The 20928-nt window shown below is 56.6% G+C and overlaps 1 protein-coding gene across 1 annotated transcript in view; it reads left to right on the top strand.

The window, feature by feature from the left end:
• LOC111158702 (SPARC related modular calcium binding 2) overlaps nucleotides 1–20928 on the top strand; it is a 177009-nt gene that overhangs the window by 27415 nt on the left and 128666 nt on the right. Inside the window, exon 2 of the mRNA XM_022520911.1 lies at nucleotides 15462–15633. Coding sequence (XP_022376619.1) covers nucleotides 15462–15633 — 172 coding nt within the window. The remainder of the gene's footprint in view (nucleotides 1–15461; nucleotides 15634–20928) is intronic.

Raw genomic sequence — 20928 nt, 5'->3', positions numbered from 1 at the left:
CGTTGGTCTCTGCCCGCAGACAGCTCTGGCCCAGGACCCTCATGTCCCCCTCTGTTCGAGCGCTGCTGTGTCCCTTGAGGGAGCCCAGCAGCTGTGCTGGGGGTTGGGGAGGGGGACCATCGGGCTGAGGAAGGAGCGGCACGGTGCTGTCCCCTGCCTCTGCGTCACAGACACCGGGGTGACCAGTGCCACTGAGGTTGGGGTCCGCGTGGCTTCCATTGGAGAGAGCTGCTCCCACGGCTTCTTCCCCCAGAGCCGCAGGGGCACCCAAACCCATCACGGGGCACCAGCGAGTCCGTGGCAGGGCGCTCAGAGGCTGTCTGTGGGAACCTGACTCCCGGGCGCCTCTGCTCAGGTTCTCTTGGGTGCCCAGGGTCTCACCGAACAGATACTCCTGGTTCCAACTCTGCTGTCCAAGCCCGCGTCTGCCATTTCTCATTGCAGAGCCAGAGTCCCTGGCGAGCCCTCAGCCTGCACGGCGGCCTTTCCTGCATGAGTCACGGACGCTGGCGTCCACGGGATCAGCCTGCAGGCTGTGGCACGGGCAGGGCCCCGTTCCAGTGCACGCAGGGCCTCTGTAAGCGTCTGCAGAAGCCGTACCCAGGCCAGCCAGGATGGGCTTGCTTGGTTGTTGTGTTTTGGCGAATTCACTCATTTCTGTGCCCATGTGAGTGGACAGAAGGCAGCAGATGTGCGCGGGGGCAGGGAGGGTGCACATTCTGGCAAGGAGACCCAGCAGGTCCGCAGACCCTGCAGAGACCCCTGTGTCTGCTCCTGTTGGCGGGCGGGGTCCAGCTGGGACAGCAAGTACGTGCCGCATGCCTTCGCTGTCCCCCGCCCACGGGGACCGCGTCCCCTGCGCCCCAGCCCCGTCCTCCCTCCACATCATGCTCACCTTCTGCCACACAGAGCAGACCTGCACCCTTTGCCTGGCTTTCTCCTCTTACCCCGATGGACTGTCGGAGGTGCCTGTCGTCTGAGTCCCATGCTCCCTGGGGAACAGGCGAGGTTGGCCCTCCAGCCTCCCCTCCTCTCTGTGTGCATACCCCTGGGGTGTGGCCACCCAGCTCCCGGTGCCAGTCGCCCTGCCGGACCCCCTCTTCTCGGCACTCGGCTCTGGCTGGGCTTCGAGTGCTGTTTCGAGGAGTGGCTGACAAACGTGGGTGGCCCGTCTCTGGCTTATAAACCATTCAGCCCTCTCCTCGGGCCTGCAAATGTCTGCGGTTTGGGAAGTGGAAGACCCAGAAAAGATGTGGGAGGCTCGGTTCTGCGCAGGGAGGCACGGTAGCGTTTGTGGGCTCTGCAGACACCTGGCCGTGTCCTGTCTACAGAAGGGGTAACTACAGTGAGAATGTGAAAACCAGCGATCAGAGAAGACACATATGGCGCTAAACCTACATACAGATGTGGCTCGCTCTCCCCTTTTGAGTAGTTTTTTAAAGATTTTATCTATTTATTTGACAGAGAGAGAGAGAGAGACAGAGCCAGCACGAGCCCGTGCACGTGTCTGTGTCCAGATTCTTCTGTTCTCTAGGACGACAGTCCTGTTGGAATAAAGGCTCTTCTTCCCCAAATGTGATTCACTTTAACTTAACTACTCACATGGGACGCAGCTCTTTCCCAGCAAGGCCACGTTCTGGGTCTGGGAGTTAGAACTTCACATACGGACTTTGGGGGACAGAATTCGACCCAGAACACTGGAGATCGGATGCAGGGGCCACAGGGGGTCACGTCAGCAGATGCTGTTTCCAGATATGGTCACAGTCGCAGATACCAGGGATAAGATGGGATGTTTCTGGGGGACCCAGCTCATCCCACAACGTCTACACACCTGATCCTGTCGCCTTCTGACCCGCAGCCTTGCTTTCGTGGGTCTGGGGCGAGTCCATGTGTGGAAGGCAGTTAGGGGACGGCCTGACTTCTGAGCGCTCTGGGAGGGGGAGGCCATGGGGACCCAGGTCCCCAGCCAGCAGCTCCAGGTGCTTCGGCCCAAGGATCCATCTCTAGGAGGGAAGAGGGACGCGTCCCCGGAAGGACCTGCCCAGTAGTATCAACTGTTGTGTGCCAGAAGGAGGTGGTGTCAGAAGGGGTGAAGCCCCACACAGGGTTGGTTGACCCCTAACAAGCGGAGAGAGCACGGCTTCGGTCCATGGGCCCCTTGCCCACCTGCGCTGGAGAGCACCGTGGAACTTTGAGGCAAGCAGCGGAAAGAGTTTTGTGGTTTTAAAACCTGATGGGACCTGAGAAATGCCCCCGTGCCCCGGCTTTACTTTTATTTACTGTTGAGAGAGAGAGCACGTGCACAGGCGGGCAGGGAGAGGGAGAGGGAGAGCAGACCCCCAAGCAGGCTGTACGCCCAGCTTGAGCTGACGCGGGGCTCGATCTCATGACTCAGAGGTTGTGATCTGAGCTGAGGTCAAGAATCCGGCGCTTCACCGACTGAGCCGCCTGGGGACCCCTGGCGCCCCGGTTTTGTAAGTGATGAAGTCGGCCTCACATTGGGATAGAGCTGTCCCTGGGGCAGCTCGGCCCCACTTGGGAAGCCTCAGGACGGCAGGTGGGCAACATGGCGGCCGTGCCATGGGCGTGTTGTGGCCCAGGCAGGAAGCCACAAGCTTCTTATGTGGCCGGTCTCCCCTTCAGTTGGCCACAAGCCCACGGCAGCCGGGGCCAATGGGGTCTGGGGTCTGCCCTTCCTGCTCCCACTGGGGCGGGACATGGAGGGGAGCCTCCTGGGTCTATGTCACTTAAATAGGGCGAGGACGTGCTTCCCTCAGAAAGGATGACCGTGCACAACCCTGGGTGGTCACTCCTGACAACGGGAAGTGTTTCTGGATCATCTGGTAGAATTCGCGGTGGGTCAGCCCAGGTCGTGGCAAATGTTTCCCCTATCGGGCCCTCCCTGCCTGTCTCTGTGCGGGGCCGTGCTTGGTCGGGGTCGCGCTGGGGCTGGGGGAGCCGGAAGGACGAAGCCGGACAACGGTGCGGAACGGAGGACTGGCCTCATTTCAGCAAAGTCACAACTTTGCGTCTGTGGCGTTATCGACACTGAGAGAGTTTCCCAAGCGCACGAGAACCAGCTCAGGAGTGAAGGGCAAGAAGAGAGTCTCTTCCAGAACCGGTGCGCGGGGCCTGGGGGCCCAGAAGCCTCCTGAGCAGTGCCGCTGGGGTCAGGCCGAGCGTGCGTGTGCAAAGAGCAAAACTGATATTCCTGCTAACAAAGTCGTTCACGAAATCTTCAACCAGACTCTTTTTTTTTTTTTTTTTTAAAGATTTTACTTATTCATTTGACAGACAGAGATCACAAGTAGGCAGAGAGGCAGGCAGAGAGAGGAGGAAGCAGGCTCCCTGCTGAGCAGAGAGCCCAATGCGGGGCTCGATCCCAGGACCCTGAGATCATGACCTGAGCTGAAGGCAGAGGCTCAACCCACTGAGCCACCCAGGCGTTCCTTCAGCCAAAATTCGGACTGGATAGTGGAGTTAAAATGTCTGCGCAAATGAGCTGTAGGAATGTTCTGATCTTACAGACACAGACGTGGAGACGCCGTCTGAGTTCACGTGATTGGGATCTTTGCTACTTTCAAGGAGCGACACCCCCGTCGGCCGGGTTAGCAAGACTGAAACCAAGTGGGAATGGGCCACGGGAGGTGACGAGCCCGCGGAGAGGGAGCTGTGCTGTTGGCTTCGTCTGTCTTTTCTGGAGCGAGTCTCAATGCTGCTGGACACACGGCGGTGCCGGCGCGGCCGACGGAGGACCCGGCGCGTGTCCCCCAGCCCCTGTCCTTCAGGGACCACCGTCCTCTAATTTATTAAATTCCTTTAGTTAATTGATCTCTCTGTGTTTTAATTCACTTTAGTATTGAATTTGCTTCTGGAGTTACAGTTGGATTTATTTAAACAGGACAATGTCTCCTCCATCTTCCACCAACGTGTGAAACATCCCAGCTTGTATTTGAAGAACTCCTTGTGGAGGCAGAAGAAGGTTCTATCTTGAGTGGAAATGCCCACTGTGTTCAGAGCAGCGGTCAGCCAATCGCAGGGCAGTCCTTGTGGCCTCTTTCTGCTCACACTCTGCGCACATGCAAGCACAAAGTTGCTTTGGCTCGAAGACGCTTGTCCTTTCCTACATCTACCTCCCTTCCGGGCCCCTTAGGTTATAGTTGGGCTCTCCTGGGGTCTGGAGGAAGGGCCACCCATGCCCGCCCATGCCTGCGTGTGCCCACCCACACCCGCACAGACGCCCAGTTCTCTCAGCTGCTACCGCTCCATCTGGTTCATTGGAAGCCAGCCGGGTCCCCCTTCAGAGACAGCCCAGGGCCGGAGGGAGACAGGGAGGCTGCAGGGGCCGTGAGACCCCCCGGGGCACCACGGGGTGATGGGGACATTATTACAGAGCAAGTGAGCTAGGCAGACTTCTCTGTCGGGTGAGCTGGACAGACTTCTCCCTAGGTTCTGGGACAACAGTGGTGGCCGGTCAGCCACACTGGGAGAGCCCACAGGCAGACAGCGGCAGGAGGTGGGTGCATGTGGCGGACAGCTCTCCCCCAAGAAAGAGCGTCAGCACCGCAACTGGCCCGCGGCTCCCCCACCAGCGCTGCCATCCACACGGCGAGGGGCGTTTTTCCCATTCCCCACACCGCGCCCGGCTGGCAGCTTGAATCCAGGGCTATGGGAGGAGATTCGTGTCCCTGGGGATGTTTTCTTGAGTCTTTCATAAATTGCTGGGCAGGGAGTTTCCAAGAAGACTTGAAAACTGGAATAAAGATGACACGGATGGAACGCATAGATGCTCAGAGGTGGTCTGTGAAGGGTGCTGGCCGGAAAGCCGGTCCTCACCAGCGGAGAGTTGGGAAAACCTGGTTCCTGTCACTTTGACAAGATGCCATGTAGCCGTGGTGCGTGGCGGAGGCCAGTGTCTCAGGAACGGGATGCGACTCTCACGTGCGGGACGGAGCCAAAGGAAGGCTTCAGGAAATGACCTTCAAAGTATGAAGATGTCTTCAGAATGGACCTCAGTGTGATAAGATTGGGCCCTATGACAGTTTCCTTGCCTGAAATTGTGTTAGTTTGATTTATAGTAACATCAAAATTTTAGGTATGTGACACGCTGGGTGGTTAAAATCATTTCAGATGAGCAAGTTGATAACGCAGAGATACACATATGTGTTTCAAAACTTGCATAAACCCCCGCCCCACCCCGGTTAAATGGCAGCTGAGAAAACCTTCTCCATCGTCATGCACTCCAGGGTTAAGTGCCTTTGTCCTTACGGGGTCCTCACTCGTTTTTGCCATCCAGGGTTATTTGACGTGAGCTCCTAACGGAGTCACTGTCCGGAACACGTCATAGGTTTCCACGCAGAGGCCACTTCTGTGAGCTTTGCATGTCTACGGCCGTGGAATCCGAGTGTCAAGAGTGTGGGACTGTCCCGATGCTGTTGGAACAATCCTAAACTCAAGTGTGTCTCTGTTTCCATTACAAACCTCACTGTTTTCTTGGTTTGACGTGATTCAAAGCATATCGGTCCACATCTCGGTGAGGTTCTTAAATAGCCGTGGCATATGCTGGTCAGAGTCGCGTCCCCTCGCAGACGGTCCCCTCGGATTCACTCGCAGTGCGACGGCAGAGTAGGGCATCTGGGGCCGGGAGGCTGGACGTGGGGGCAGGCGCCGTGGCAATCCTGTCCATCACCCCAATTAGGGGCTTCCAGGGATGTCAGAGTCTTCCCCTCTTCCCTTTCCCCTTTTCCTGAATTTCACACTTAGCATTTTTCTGGACTTCCACTAAAATGCAGAGAAAGAGCCCAGCAAAATCTTTTTGGGTAAGTGAAGCTTCACTGGAAATATTTCCTGGACACATCATCCCTGCCAAGAAGATGGGGAAAACGTGATAAAGGTGTTGGAACTGAGCCGTGCTCTGACTTGGGATGTGACTGATTTTCCGGGGCAGGGAGCCCCGGCCCTCGGAGCAGACATCATCTGAGGGTGTCGTTCTCCTAACATTGCTGTCCTGGCCTTCTGTCCCCCGAAGCCCGCACAGCCCAGTCCCCGAGCTGCACCGCCAAAGGTGCAGCCGCTGATTTGCCCCGACCCCTAGGGTTCCCAGTTCTCTGGCCAAGGACGTGTCTGTTGGCCCTGCTGGATCAGGGCACTGGTTCCTGACCCCCAAGTTCTGAGGCTAATCAGCCAGGGCGTGTCCACACTCTGAGTCATGGAATTCGGGCTCTGCCCATCCCGGGAACTGCCCCACTGCCCACCCACGGGACTCCGGCGTGCTCCTCCCCCGACTGGAGGCTGGGGCTCTGGGACCCCCACGAGGGCAAGCTGGATTCTTTCATGACCGTCTCTGGTGCTGCGGGACATTCTCCCAGGGCCGCCAGCACCAAGTGCAGGTAAGGCTGTGGGTTTGCTTCCAGAGTTTGGACACTTTCCTCGAAAACCCCAAGTTCTCTTTGTGTCTCTGTGGGACACTTGCTTTCCCTGTAAGTGTGGCTGATGTGAACGCGACGCTCGGTTCCTCATGGACTGGGAAGACGCCTGGTCGGCAGGGACCCTGGGAGCACGGATTGGAGCTGCTGTTTGGGGCAGCCCCGTGGGCTTCTGGGTGTGCGGCCCAGCGTCCCGCGTGTCCCCGTGCTCAGACCACGGGGAGCCCCACTGCCCGCGTCGCAGCATCTTCTCACTCCCCAGCTGCTCTGGCTTGCTGTCCCCCCATGCTGCCCCTGTGGCCCCCGGGGCAGAGTTTCCCCATTTGCTCTCCTCCCCACGGGCTCCGCCCCCCTCCTGCTCATTCCCCGCAGCCCTGCCGTGGCCCATGATGGCCTCGGAAACCTCTCGATCCCCCTCGGCCGAAATCACCCACTTCCTCCTCCCTGGAAGAAGGCATTTCTCTTTCCTTCGTAACTAACATTGTGAATCTCAACATAACTTTTTCAAAACAAGGTTCTATTGTCAGCATTTTGCTATGGAATTGATTTTTAGTTGTCCTTTTGCAATTATTCTAAAAACGTGGGCTTTAGGAGGCTAGAAAAGGGATTGCCATCCCTTCAGGCCTTGCTTCCTGGCGGCGGTGCCGGGGAGAGCCGTCCTCGGCGAGGGAGACACCGTCGTCCGCGGTCGGCTCTGGGCACTCAGAGCAACCGTGTGGAGAAAAACTGGAACCTTGTTTTATCCTATTTTATTTTGTTTTTTTAATTTATTTAAATTGAATTCATTAACATGCGGTGCATTGTTAGTTTCAGAGGTGGGGTTTAGTGTCCCAGTGCTTGCGACATCACGGGTCCTCCTTCCTGCCCATCACCCAGCTGCCCAACCCCCAGCCCGAGTCTCTTATGGTTTTAGAATCTCTTATGGTTTGTCTCTCTTTCTGATTTTGTCCCGTTTTCTCTTTCCCTCCATTCTCCTATGAGGAGCACCCGAATTTTAAGTCTCAACTTACCAGATTAATTTAAGTATAAATGGCAGCACACAGCTGACGGTCCCTGCACTGGGATGTACAGCTTGAGAAGACAATGAGCTGCGTGTTCCAAGGCTTCGGAGGGACGCCTGCCGTGCAGCCGTCGCGCTCCGCTGGAACGCCTGTGCTTGGAGGAGGCGTGCGGGTTAGGGCAGCGAGCGGGTTCTCCCCGCGTTGGCACCTGGGGAAGGCGGTGTGGACGGTGTTGTAGGGAGCGTATGGGGATTAGAGCGTGCGGGTTAGGGCAGCGAGCGGGTTCTCCCCACACTGGCACCTGGCGGAGGGTGACACGGGCGCTGTAGTGATAGGTGTCAGGTGATGGACTCCAGGAGCACCAGCTCTAGTGAACATGGGGCTTCCAGAACCATCCCACCTATCTCAGGGTTGCACTCACACGTTGCGACGATGATGCTAATTGTGGCGCCGGTGTGACTGCGTTTCAGATGCTACATGTCAAAGAACCGTGAAGAGAATTCCCTCGGAAGGATCCCATGCCTTGGCTATCTCATGACGTAAACCAAGACTGTAAAAAATGTGAAGAATTTGTTCTAATGTGCAAGCCAAGGTGAGAGGGAGAACAAGCCGTTTTCCTCTTCTGATGATACCGGACATGACCAGCCCCGAGTGCCCTTCGAGACGGGAGCAGATGAGAACAGGAGAGCGGGAGGGGAAGGCAGCCCCCCCCATGCATCCCCCTGAAACTTCTTTTAGAAGGCTGGTCCTGTGTTTCGGGGGAATACTGCAGCCCTGGGGTTGAGGCCTGGGAGAGACGACCCAGCCTTGGCGCCTTTGGGCCGAGGACCCTGCCAGGCATACTAGCAGGAGGGCAATGGCCTGGGTCCCAAGTCCTTGGAGTGGTTCCTGTGGTGTCACGGACTCGCTGGGTGACCTCCCCTGGGACCCTCCGTCTCTTCTTCAGTTGCAGGGGCACCTGCACATGGTGTCCCCCGAGGGCCTGGGTCTCTTCGCCTGTGTCCCCGAGAGCCCCGTCCCAGCCTCCAGCCCCGACAGCATCAGTCCGTCTGCACCACCCCCGGCACCTGAGCACAAGGGATCGGTTCTCTCCGTCACAAGAAGGGACTCAGACCTTCGCATCTGTTTCTTTCCCCTCGGGGCATGGTGGTTGTGCTGGTTGGTGGCAATGAGTACGGGAGAGAGGAGCGTTTTCTACTGCCTCTGCTGAGTGCGTCTCCCTCGGGATCCTTGCTGCTGTGCACACCGGGGCTGTCCCAGCAACGTCCCGCTGTCCGGCTTTTTCACGCGGCACGTCTTTGTTAGAACCTGCTTTGTGCTCAGACTCATCGGGGAGCAGACGGGGAGCAGACCTGCGGCGAGCGTGAGTCCCGCCACCTCATTAGCAGGGCGAGCCCCTACTTTCAGAATCCCGGTTGGGCGCACGTCTTGTCTGAGGAAGCGCGAGATCATGGACACGGGGAGGAAGACGGGGATTCGATGCAGCGGAGGTGGAGACGGGGTTCCGGACACCTGGGGGTCTTGCTGGCTGTGGACGCAGACCCAGACGCAGCTCCGCCTGGAGAGCAGGGTCCCCGGCCCTGACGTGAGGTATTCTTCCCCTTCAGCGCCAGCCTGGTCAGAAGCATCTGGTGCGCTTCCTGGCACACCCTGTCCTCATGCCCGCTTCTGGGCGCTGCGGTGAGCTCTCCGTGGCTGCGTGAGCAGGTCACTTCCAGCCAGGGCTTGTGTCCTGGTTCCTGACTCCCGCCTCGTGATGCCCACGGTGGGAGCGATTTCCCTGCAAGCACGTGGTCCCCATGGAGGTCCGGCCAGGGTACAAATGATCTGCTGTGTCAGCCTCTGGACGACTTCCCTGGCTTCGCAGGTTGCCCTCTAACATGCATTTTAGTGCACTTTGGTCTGAATGCTTCGAAATGAGCAGGAGCTCCAAGAAGACGCTCCAGCCTTTGAAACTGTCATGTCGTCAAGGAAATGCATTCGGTCCTCGAGGAAAGCAGACACGAAGAGAAACAGCGGCCACGCGCTGCTCCTTCCGCCGCCTCCAGAAGTGTGGAGTGCTGGGGCGTCACGGATCCTGCAGAGCCCCTCTCGGAACACGGGTGCCAGCCGTGCCCACGGCCCACGGCCCACGGCCCAAGGCGGGCACCTCCAGCCACAAGGCTCCGCAATGCAGGTCAGGCCGCTGGTGGTCGCGCGACCTCCAGGGATGCCTGGTTTCATCCTGGTCTGCAAATCGGGTCCCTGCAGGGAAGACCGGGGGTGCACGTGGTGAGCCAGTCCCCGGCGGTGCTGCCAACACGAGCCGTGGTGATCCCGGCGTGCGGATGGGGTGTTGGGGAAGCGGAGTCTGGCAGGGGCTTAATCCCTTTCATGTTCATTTTTAGACACTTCTCACGTAAACGTCCCCCGTCACTGGGAATGGCTCTCCAGGTGGAATGTTCATTCTTGGCACCACTGACGGGCAGAGTGGACCTGCGAGCTCTTGTGTGCCTCGGTCCAGAGACACCCGGGATGCCTGCCGAGGAAGGCGTGTGCCGCAGAGGGCGGTGGACGGACAGACGGATGGAGCGCCCGGTCAGGCGGCACTGCTCGTTCCAACGGTCACCGTGCGGCGTGCCGGCCGGTGCTTCCTCCTGGGGCATACGTGTCTGTCCATGGCCTCGGCTCACCCTTGCCCCTGCACTCCCGGCTCAGGGTGCCCCAGCACCTTCTTTTTCCTCTGCCGTGTGCCCTGGCTGCTGCGGAGGGAGTGCTGCAGGTTTACACGAGACAAGCCTGCATCGAGTCCCAGCTGCACACCGGACACTGTGTAGGGTGGCTAAGGCCACGTGGGGGAACGTACGTCCCCACTAGCCTGTGGGGTGGAGGTCCCGTGGGCCCCCGGGGGTGCTTGAGTGTCCGCTCTAGTGTCTCCCCCATGCCAGCCTCGTGCCGTTTCATGAGGTTGTGGTGAGAAGGACACGTAGATCATGACATTTGGCATTTGGCGTGTTCCTTGATTCTTCCTGGGATTCTGGGTTAGCAAGTGGCACTGGGTTGTCCCTGGAACCAATGGGGATCGTACCCCAGGTCCAGCGAGCCCTCTGTAAGCACCGTAACGTGATGGGAAGTCTGATGAGACCCTCGGGTAGGGGTGTGACAGCTGGGGCTGAAAATTCTGTTCCGTGCAGTCTTCTACAGGGAATTAGGGTCGAAATCTGCCGTGTGCAGACAAGTCACATCTGATGCTGGGAGCAATGACGAATGTTGACTAATGCGATTGATTGATTGATTTATGTATTTTTTGCCAAAAATCCTTCTTGTCTTAAGGCAATACCATCCACATGGTTTTTTGTTGAGGATTTTATGATAACCAGGTTTTCACTGAATCTCAAATTAACATGAACCTGGAACAATTAATAACCCAAGAGATTTCTTGACTTACCTCCAAGAAGCGCTAACAAGACGCAGAAACGCCAGGATGTTGCCATTAGTGTTGATGCGGAAGCAGGTGAGGGACACAAACGCAAAGGAAGAGTTTGGGGCAGGGGAAGAGAACAGAGCAGGAGGCCCAACACAGCACCCGCCCATCCTCCATGTGGGCTGGAACCGAAACCTGCCCGCGGAAGGAGGTGTCCGCGGAGGAGCTAGTAGAGTCCGGGGAAAGAGCGGGTCAGGGACCAGTGGCCAGCCAGCAGTCTACAGAAACACTTGCAGAAAGTCTCGTGTCCGTGCCAGCGGTGAAGGCAGCAGGGCCAATAAAGAGGAAAATGACGGTTTCTAGGCTCTTGCTCTCATCACTGTGAGTCTGCACTGGTTCCATGTCGTTACCGACCGTAGAGGATCCAGAAACTGCATCCCTGAACATCTCATCGAGGCTGTTGGGTCTGCGTTTCCCCTGGAGGCTTTCAAGCCCTGAGAGGTCTTTCTTGGTTCCCCACTCAAAGTGGACACTCCTTCTGGGGTTTGGTACTCAGAGGCACTGCTCTAGCCCCTATGTTACCCCACCCTACACCTGTCACCCCATCTGTTGGGTCCTCCTGTCACAGGCAGCCCCTCAGCATTGACCCAGAGAGAAGGGCTGGACCTTAATTTGCTTCCCGCCTGTTCGTTGAAAAACCTGCTACATTCTCTTGACCTGGTGATCATGGGTGGTCCCAGGTGACCTGGTGATCCTTTGTGTCTCAGGCGACCTGGTGATCCTCTGTGTCCCAGGTGACCTGGTGATCACCCGTGGTTCCAGGTTTGCTGCCCGCTTAATCTCAGCAGGCAGACCCTCCTTTGAATGCCACTGTCCTGGAGATGAGAAGAGTGGAGAGCAGTCACTCAGTAATTGTTCACTAAGTTCAGCTGAAGCTGGTTGACTTGGCTTGTACTGCTTCCAGCGCGTGAGGCAGTGATGGCAAAGGCAGTCTTGCTGGGAGAAGCGCCCTGGGGCAAGTGCCCTACTGGCTCCACTTTACCCTTTGGGGCGGGTTGTAGACACGACAGGTTCTTCCTGTGGCCCCACCGATCCCGGTTCTCTGGTTTACGGCAGAGGCAGGAACTCTTTCCCGGGCTTGTGCTTGTGACCGCGCTCATACCCGTCCTTCAGTTGCTTTCGAGATCATTCCCGCCCGTGCCCCAGCGGGTGTGTGCCCTTCCCCGATGCCCTCACCGTGCGTCTGTTCCCTGACCCCCAGGGTGAGTCTCCTCTGCAGATTCAGCAAAGGCACTTCGAAGCCGCACTTACTTTCCAGTGGGCTCTGATTTAGAAAGTTCTCACTGCGGAACTGCGTGTTTCTTGGCGCGATCCCGTAGCATAAACAGTGAAAAAAAAAAAAAAAAAAGTCTTAAATCAGTGTCACGGAGGGAAAATCCAGCCACATGAATACGTAAATCGTTTAACCCATTTCTTCAGTGTTTGGGTTTTGTTCTAACTTCCCCCCGGCTTACACCCTCGCGTTCTACTAAGCAAAGTATAGACCGTGTTTTTGACGCATTTGCCCCAGACCTACGACCTGTGCTCTGTGCAGGATCGCGTGGGCGCCCTCCGTGACTTCCTCCCCCATGTCCTTGCGCATGGGCACACAGCGCCACGTTGTCAAAACACAGACATGGGGACCCCCAGCACTCTGAGGTCTCTCTTCGTGTCCCTTGGTATCTGATTTCTTACTAAATTTGGCAAATTACCTTTTATCTTAACTAGTTTGAAGACCCTCTAGCAAGTTCTTTTAATAAACAGTGAATTCTTTAAAAGAGGGCTGTTTTATTTTCCTTTAATGGGGTTTGTTTGTCAAAGAACAAACAGCCCAGGTAGAAGCTCATTGTCCTCCATGCACTGTCTTCCTCGGAATGTAACTGCTGTTGGAAGTGAGAAGGGGGAGAAACGTGTGTCAAGTGCGTGTTCTCTTATTTCTGACAAAGGAAAGCTCCCCTGTTCGTTCTGCACCATTAAATTATCAGGAATTATGGTCCAATTCCAAATGCCAGAACGCTGAGCCTTCTTTCTTCTATTGTAAGATGTAGACGCCATCTCTCTCCTTAGAGAAAGTGATGACTGCAGTGTCTTACCGTAAGGAATCTTGGGGTTTCAGGAGATGCAGATAGACCCTCCTTCTAGGCTGGACTTAGGGATCGGCGTGGCCTTTGGGCAGGGCCAGTCCGGTGGGCTCTCGGTTCACCTGTGCTCTGTCTCCCATCTCTGTCTATCTCTGTTAGTCTCTGTTTGTCTGTGTTTCTGTCTTTCTCTGTTTCTTTCTCAATTTTTCTCTATCTCTCTGTCTCTGCTCTCTCTGTCTTTGTCTCTGAATGTCTCTCTGTCTCCCATCTCTGTCTGTCTGTCTCTCTGTACCCCCGTCTGTCCCCCATCTGTCTCTTTGTCTCTCATTTGCATGACGCTGCCCTGTGGGGGCCCAGCTGTGCGTGTGAGAGGAGCTTTGCGGGAGGAGCGAGGTGCGCGGGAAAGCTCTGGGGAACTGGAGGCTGCGTTTAGGCGGACGTGCTCCCCGAGTTTCCCTGCTGTGAGGTGTCAGCACATCCCAGGAGCTTGGTGGCCCCGGGCTGCACCTCTGAGCTGGAAAGTTCAAGCACATTTGGGCAAAGGGAAAAAAACTGGGACGTAAAACTCCACGGGGACAGAATTCCATCAAAAGATTGTATGGGCTTGCCTTGCCCATTTTTGAATAAAAGAACAACGTTCTGCACATCATGAGAAAGCAGCGATCTGTCTCCACGTGTCTCTCGGCTGAAGTGAGCCCCAGCAAGTTAGAACAGCGCGTTCCTGCCATGGCCCCAGGCCCCACACGGGAAGACCCCGCTGCCTCCTGCTGCTGGCACCTGTCTCCCGGCTGTAGCCTTCATCCGGACATCGGGCACAGGACCACCTTCCCCAGCCCCGGCTGATGCTCTGAGATGTCCGAGCTGCGCCTTCCTGGCCCCGGTGTGCTCAGCCCTTCCCTCCCAGTACCCCAACCGGGGGCGCCAGGCCCTGCCCGGACTCCCTATGGGGTCCGCCCCCGCTCGGGTCCTCCCTCCCTCCACGTTCTGTCTCCGCATCAGCTCTGGGTTACTCTGGAAACAGTGCCGGCGAGGACCCCAGAGCCTTCCGGGGAAGCATGGCACCTTTTAAACAACGACCTATTGAGGGGGGTGCGGACCGAGTGCGGCACCAGGGGTGGTGCGTAAACAAGGATCTTGGAACACTGAGAACATAACATAAAATAAAGTAAACCCAGAAAAACAAAACAAAAACAAAAAAAGAAAAAAAAGAGGAGTGAAGTATCTAAAATTTGAGAATTTCCTTTTTTTCTCGTCCTGAAGAGGGAACAAGTGGACGGGACCCTCTATCTCCATAAATATCGCTGGGACAAACGATGCCAAAAAAACCTGTTCAGTGCGCACAGCACTCAGAGGGCCAGCAGCCCCCAAGCAGTACGCGGTCATAGCCACAGTTCTGGGCACCCGGGGGGCTCTGTCGGTGAAGCCTCTGCCTTCGGCTCAGGTCGTGAACCTGGGGTCCTGGGGTGGAGCCTCACATTGGGCCACTGCTCAGAAGGGAGTCTGCTTCTCCCTGTGACCCTGCTGCTCCCGTGGCTTTGCTTTCTCTGTCTCAAATAAATAAAATAAAATAAAATAAAATAAAATAAAATAAAATAAAAAATAGCCACAGCTTTCGGTTTCCCACTTTCTCCTTCCTTGCTTTCCCTTAACGAATTGCTAATGCTCCAGAAGTCAGAGAAAACCCCGTGGGGCAGGGGGTACACCAGGGTCCAAAAAGTGGGTGGAGATTCCGTTTACCCCATGTGCAAAGCCTTCCCGAGTGCCGCCTTCCTGCTCGCTGCTCTGCCGGTGAGATGGGGGACCGGACAGGTCAGACTGGAATTGTCCTCCGAGGCGGGAGAGGGGGCAGACGGGCCCCTGGGAGACATGGCTGGACCTGTGGGGTCGTGTCAGGGTACCAGAGCGCCAGGGCAAGCACAGGGACCCTGGAGCGGGCGACGGGAGCATGGCGGCCGCTGAGGGGCTGTGGACGGTCCCGGGGGCTTCCTCGCGCGGTCCTGCGCTCGCGGGCGCCTGCAGTGCTGGGTGAGGGCAGGCCCCGCCATCGGTGTCCACGTAACGCTGGGTGGTGTGCGCACGTGTGTGGTGCTGCTGGCCGTGTCACGGCAATCCGCGGCCTCCCCCGGCCCGGCGTCTGTGCAGAAGACGGCCAGCTGGTTCCAGCAAGGACCCGAGAAGGGGTTACCTGCCGGACCTTCCCCTCTTGACTCATGGGAGCAACTTCTGGGGGGCGCAAGACGCGGCGCGTGCGGGAGGGACTTGCCAGTGAATTCACGACAGAGAGCGCGAGCGTTGAGGGTCAAGCAGAGCTCCCGCGCGTCCGAGCCGTGTGCACCCCTCAGCGCGGCTGGCTTGAGGGCCTGGCGGCCCAGGGCTCGGGGCTTCAGGGACCTCTGCTGCGTTTTGGGCCTCACTCCGCCGACTGCGTGGCCCCGGGCAGACTTCTGTTTTCCGCGACTCTGCGGGACGCCTCTTTACGTCTCTCTGGCTTCTTGTTTTTCCCTCCCCCAAGTTCCTGCGAGTCGATCAAGATAAAGACAAGGACTGCAGCCTGGACTGTGGGGGCTCCCTGCAGAAGCCCCTGTGCGCGTCGGACGGCAGGACCTTCCTGTCCCGCTGCGAGTTCCAGCGTGCCAAGTGCAGAGACCCTCAGCTGGAGATCGCGCATCGAGGAAACTGCAGAGGTAAGGGGGCGGCGGCCAGTAGCACGGACGGCCACGCACGTTGTTTTCACCTTTTGCTAATTTTTATACGCAGAAGCTGAAAGATTTTTGGTTTGTGGGACTTTTTCGTAGTGTATAGAAGAGTAATTTCTGTGACTCCCAGGAGCAGAGGCATTTTTGAAGCTATTTAATGCTCTTTCCTTGGGGTATTTGACCAGGACACGTGCTGCTCTGAGTGTCCCCGGGGGCCGTCCGGCTTCCTCGCATCCTTGTTTCTCCTTCCAGCTCGTGGGACCCACACAGCACCTGCACCCGCTGTCTGTGACTGTCCTTCCCATTGATGTTTCACGTGTAATTTCTGATTGTCCTGATTCAAGAATCAGATTTCGGTGTAACCAGCACAAACACTGAAATCCTTCCTATGTTAATGAAGGGTTTGACTCGGCAAAATACGCTGATGTTTCTGCACAAACAGTTGCGTTCAAAAGGGATTTACCTTCTTTATCCTGTTAGCTAAGAGAAAAGACCAGAGTACAGCCGCCTCTGAGACGCGGTTCTGCTCCGTCTCCGTGTTGGCCCAGCAGGCCCTCAGCAAGGTGGAACTCCCTCGCCACAGCGGGCCGGGTCTCGGCTCCAAGCCTGGCCACGTTCTGAATCACCTGCTCATCCTTCCTTCATGAGACGATCGCGGTACCCGAGGTGAACACGTTCCGGCCGTTTCTGCACGTGACTAAGTTGGCACCTTGCCTGCTCCTGCGGAGTCCCCTCCTTGGCCCCACGGGAGAGCTCTGCCCGCAGACCCAGGCTCCCACGGTGACCAGCACCGGCGCCAACGCTGGGGCCATGGGCTTGCCCGAGACGGGTCCTGTCCGCAGGCACCGCACGCCGGAACTGGGACCTGGGTGTTGCCCATAACTGGCAGTCACATGTTCACGAGGGCTTTCTTTCCACCATCGTGCTTTGTTCAGAGTCCAAGTGTTTTAGACCCTTAGCATTTAAAAGCCCCAGAGGGGCCCTAGTGTGAGCCAAGGTGCGTGGGAGGCCCTCTGGCCAGAGACGCTGGGAAAGTCCTCTCTGTGAGGGGACAGCAGAGCACTGCCCACTGAGTCCCTTTCTTACCCTGTGGTTGGGTGCTGCTCCCCGAGTGGGAACCGCACAGAAGTTGTGTCTCCTTTTTGTGCAGGGAGCCACGCCCCCACTGCTGAGGCCGAGCAGAGACATGAGGATGGGGGACACGAGAGGGGGACCACCCTAAGGAGCGCTGGACTGGGGGGGGGGGCTCTGCTCTTACTTAGCGGGAAATGGGAAGCCCTGGGGAGTTGAGACAGAAAAGGGACGGGTGCACGCTGACTTGTGCTGAGATGGCGCCCCTCACGGTGCCACGCCCCCTGCCTCCCTCGTGGCTGCGCCGGTCCTTGGCCTGGGCACACAGGCTCTGGGCATCTGCCGGGTTGACCCTGGCAAACCTCCCCTGGACCTGCCCCCGGAGGGACGCGCGAGGTTAAGGGAGCAGCTGCTGCTGGCAGGACACGTGGCTTTAATTCCGTTTCAGTAAGTTACTGCGGTTATGAAAATGCGATGAACAAAGTATTTGATTTTACTTGAAAGGAAGGCTCTGCGGTGGGGGTGGGGTCGCACTGGGGGGTCGCACCCGGGTCCGAAGACACTGGGGGTCTGAGGCCACCGCCCACCCACGGGGCGCACAGGAAGGCTCTTCTTCCAGTGCCGGCTCCTCGGACAGCAGCATTTGCAGGAGAGAGCTGTAATTTCAGTGAACAAACCCCGTACGATTTTACTTCATTCACAAACATAGTTTTAAAATGTTGAAGCACAGATAGGAAACATCTTTCATAGAAGAATGCTATGAAAGGTGAGATAATTCAAATTAGTGGCATTTGAAATTATGTTGCGGAGTCACATATATACGCGCACGTACCTCCCACAGTGAAAACTACCTCGAAAGGGCACGCGTGGAGGCAGCCGCTGGGTTCTTGGGGCAGCCAGGACTCGCCCTGCCTCTCTTTGTGGGATGGAAGGAAGCAATGCATATCTTTATAAAAAGAGTTTTGTAGATGAAAAATGATTCTTTCTCCTTAAATATCCTTCCCCAGTTGTAGAAAACAGAACATAATTTATCAAATCCCATCCATCCGGGTTCCCAGGGTTCGGCATGGTCCTCGAACCTGTTTTCCCAGTGGCCGTTAGGTTTCGGCGAACTGTGCTGTTTCTGATTCCTTTGGAGAAAACAGACATGAAGGACGTCAGATGGTCTTGACAGAGACCCAGACACACGCGAAACCTTTGTTTCTCAAGCGAATGGTTGATATTCCTGAGGCAGCTTCGCTCTGTCTGGCTCTAAAGTCACCGCTCAGCGCCCGCTGAGCCGTTCCGGGATTCTGGTCACTCGGTGCCAGTGCGCCACAGAGACGTGGCCGCTGGGCTCCCACCGCCGCAGCGAGCGAGCTCCGCAGCAGCACGAGGCCGATCGATGCTCTGGTTTCCTGGTGTGCACGTGAGTTCTGTCTACACTACCCTGCGGTCTACAAGTGTATAAAAGCATTGCGTCTAAGAAAACAACACACGTATCTCACTTACAGAACATGTCGGTGCTGAAGGATGACAGCCCTCATCTGAGCTTTCGGTAACGCGTGTGACCACAGACCGCCGCGTGTCATAACCACGAGAAGGACTGAGATGTTGCGCGAAGCACCAAAATGTGGCTCAGAGACAGGAAGTGAACACGTGTTGCTGGAAACATGGCGCTGGCTGACTTCTCGGTGCTGGTTTGCCACGAGACTTGGGTGGCAGTGTATCTGGGAAGCGTGATGAAGGGAAGCGAGGCAGGTCTGCGCCAGGACACTTGGGAAACCAGCGTTCCTTGCTATGAGTGGCTCCCTGAAGAGTCACCGGGATGAGAATGAGTGGGCTTCACCTCTAAGGTGACCTCCTGGCCCTCGCCTGCGCTTGATTGACTTCTGGTTCCGTGGCACCCAGGGCCTCTGTAAGAACTTGCGGGTCATGACAGCATCGTCTAGGCTGAGGACAGCCTCCTCCCTGCTCTACGATGGCCCGTGTGAGACTGTCCAGAACCCCAGAGGCTCCGGCCCCCAGCTTTCCTCTGACGATCTCTCACGTGGGTTTCAGAGACCTGTAGTGACTGGACAGCTCACACCTCACGAGGCAAAGTGACACAAGGGTCTCCTGGGCCCAGAGGGAGCTCACCCCTCACGGGGACCACGAAAATAGGACGCCCAAAGCCTCCCAAACTGAACCCCCAACACTAGAAATTTGTTACTGTGCCTTCGACAAAGACTGAATTAGCCCAGATATTTGGAGATGAAACAGTCTTTGAAGAAGCAATGTTTAGACCCCAGGACTCCTGCGTGTCAGGAACCGCCGTTCCTGCGTTGTTCAACATCGCTTTTCTACACAAATCGCCCGTGGCGTTCTCACACACTTTACTGGGAAGGACAGGCGCCCCGACGGGTGTCCAGGGACTAAAATGATTTGCATTTTTCTGGATCTGTCTCCTGGGGCAAGGGAAACAGAAGCCAAAATGAGCTATTGGGATTTCCTCAAAATAAAAAGCTTCTGCACAGCGAAGGAAACAGTCAATAAAACTAAAGGCAACTTACAGAATGGGAGACGACATTTGCAAATGATGTGTCCAATAAGGGGTTAGTTCCCAAATGTACAAAGAACTTGCACAACTTAAACCCAAACCCCAAATAATCCAGTTAAAAATGGGCAGAAGACACGAACAGACATTTCTCGAAAAAAGACAAACGGCCAGCACATGAGCAGATGCTCAACATTGTTGATCATCAGGGAAATGAAATGAAATCAAACCACAGAGAGATCTCCCCTCACACTGTCAGGACGGCTAAAATCAACAAGACAGGAAACAACAGGTGTTTGTGAGGACGCGGAGAACGGGGAGCCCTTGCGCACTGCTGGTGGGAACGCAAGCTGGTGCGGCCACTCTGGGGAACAGCCCGGAGGGTCCTCAGGAAGTTAAACAGAGCTGCCCTATGGCCCAGCAATCGCACTCCTGGTATTCACCCCCCAAAATACAGAAACACTAATTTGACGGGATATGTGCACCTGATGTTTGTAGTAACAATGTCCACGATCGCCAGACTCTGGGAGCCACCCAAGTGTCCACAGATGTGTGTGTGTGTGTGTGTGTATGTGTGTGTGTGTGCGCGTGTGTGCGTGTGCGTGCGCACGGCAGAACATTACTCTGACATAAAGGCGAAGGGAATCTTGCCGATGCAGCTCGAGGGGATTACGTGGAGTAAAACCGGTCGGTCAGAGAAAGGCAAATACTGTACGATCTCACTCATGTGAGGACGCCAGGAAACAAGATAAATGAGCGAAGTAAAGTTTGTGAGAGAGAAACCAAGAAGCAGACCCGAAACCACACAGAGCGCACAGATGGGGACCAGAGGGCAGGGCCGGGGGGCGGGGAACAGGGGTGAGGACGCGGGGTGCGTGGACGCCGATGGGCGGAGTGATGTGCGGAATTGCTGGACTCACCCGTGCGCCGCGGCTGCAGCAGCTGTCCTGGAACTTAAAGACGCGACTGGCCGTGCGCCACGGAAGCAGCAGGTCCACGGCTTCCAAGTGGCTTCCGCGGAGAAGCTGGCATGTAGGCCCTCCTCTTCCTTCCCCTTCTGTGTCTAGTTCGTGTGTCCCGGTTCTAAACACATCGATCTGAGAGAAATCCGGATACCTTGATTGTAGTTTTGCCCCTCCGTTATCTGTGCTGACACAGGAGGAGTGATCTAAGAAGAAGTTCCAGTATCAGACGCCCTGGTCTTCAGAGAAGGATCTAGAAGCAATCAGCTGTGCTGGCATCGCTTGTGGCAACGTGCCACGGAGGTGGCGGGTACCAGTTGAGTTAACGGTCCTGCGTCTGGCATGCTCCCTTAGACGACGGCCATCAGCTGCGGTCTCGGAAGGCCGCGAGGAAGCCGCCAGGGGAAGCCTCTGGGCTAACGCTCGTGCTGTGGGCACCCGTGCGGGGTCAGAGCCGGGCCAGAGGGGCCCGTCCTCTCCAGGTGGAAACACGACTCAGCTCGGCTGTGCCCGCCGTGGGGCCTCGCCGGACCGCTTCTGGATAACGTCCTCGCTGGCTTCCGTGTGCTCGGACCCAGGCTCCTGGCTCTGGCTAACTCTCCTGGTCGGGGTTCTCACTCAGCTCCAATGCCATCCCGTAAACTTGTGGCACAGAACGTGTGCGAAGGGAAGTGGGTTGAAGTAAAACTCACCTCATGAAAGCTGGTTCCATTACATCCGAAGCGAGAGAATAAA

The sequence above is a fragment of the Enhydra lutris genome, unplaced genomic scaffold, assembly GCF_002288905.1.
Source record: "Enhydra lutris kenyoni isolate GAN:26980312 unplaced genomic scaffold, ASM228890v2 scaffoldscaffold62, whole genome shotgun sequence".
NCBI classification, from domain to species: domain Eukaryota; kingdom Metazoa; phylum Chordata; class Mammalia; order Carnivora; family Mustelidae; genus Enhydra; species Enhydra lutris.
Note: the sequence above shows the minus strand (reverse complement) of the source record. Positions and strands in the feature narration are given on the sequence as shown.